The 846-nt window shown below is 40.7% G+C and overlaps 1 protein-coding gene across 1 annotated transcript in view; it reads left to right on the top strand.

Annotated features, from left to right (window-relative positions):
- The window catches only part of LOC119587743 (NAD(+) hydrolase sarm1-like), a gene marked incomplete at its 5' end in the record, with an annotated part of 59,539 nt that overhangs the window by 56,788 nt on the left and 1,905 nt on the right, over positions 1-846 (top strand). The window contains 2 exon segments of the mRNA XM_037936430.1: positions 136-257; positions 564-836. Of these exon segments, the coding sequence (XP_037792358.1) occupies positions 136-257; positions 564-804 (363 nt within the window).

Raw genomic sequence — 846 nt, 5'->3', positions numbered from 1 at the left:
GCTGACTTCCTCTCGGGTTTTAGATTTTGAACCCTGGCACATTTTTATCATGGATTTTCCATGAATGTGGATTAAAAGAGAATATAGATCTGTCATGTATGACTGCAAGAAAACTCATTTTGAACGCTCTTTCAGGAAATCGTTGCAGCTCTCCAGTCTGGGTGTAATATTATTCCTATCCTCGACAACTTCCAGTGGCCTGACCCAGAAGAACTCCCAGAAGATATGCGTGCTGTGTGTTACTTCAATGGTGTTAGGTGCGTTTCACTGGGTATTCCTTTAGCCTTTAATTAAAAGAGGTTGCTTTGCTTAGAAACTCTTTTTGAATGTCTGTTTAGTATGATTTTTTTTTAAATACATTTTCTCAGAATCTATAGGGTGTTTTAATGTGATGGAAATATTACAGAATTTGTTAAATTTATCCTTTTTTCAAATCAGTTTAGTTTAATACAAAAGTTACACAGATGTCAGTATCTTTACAGATTTTTCAATTAATTGTTCTGATTATCAATCTAAAACTTTGGGATTTAACAAAAGAAACTAAAATCAAAATGTATTTACAGATGGATCCACGACTACCAGGATGCCTGTGTGGACAAGATCGAGAGGTTCATCAGAGGCGAGTGCAACATGCCCGGAGATGGCCCACTAGCACGTTATGTTAGTGGCAGCGCACTAGGAGGCATGGCCACACCAGGAACGCCATCGACTCTTCCAAGAGCTCCACCTCCATACCAGCGCACCACAAGCACAGAAAGCGGGAAGGGCTCCTCGTGTTCTGACAAAGACTTTGCCAAGGACTGACGGGGCGACCCTGCACTGGTTAAACATAGAAGGTATTGATGC

The sequence above is a fragment of the Penaeus monodon genome, chromosome 23, assembly GCF_015228065.2.
Source record: "Penaeus monodon isolate SGIC_2016 chromosome 23, NSTDA_Pmon_1, whole genome shotgun sequence".
Lineage (NCBI taxonomy): Eukaryota > Metazoa > Arthropoda > Malacostraca > Decapoda > Penaeidae > Penaeus > Penaeus monodon.
This window is presented reverse-complemented; position numbering and strand designations above follow the sequence as displayed.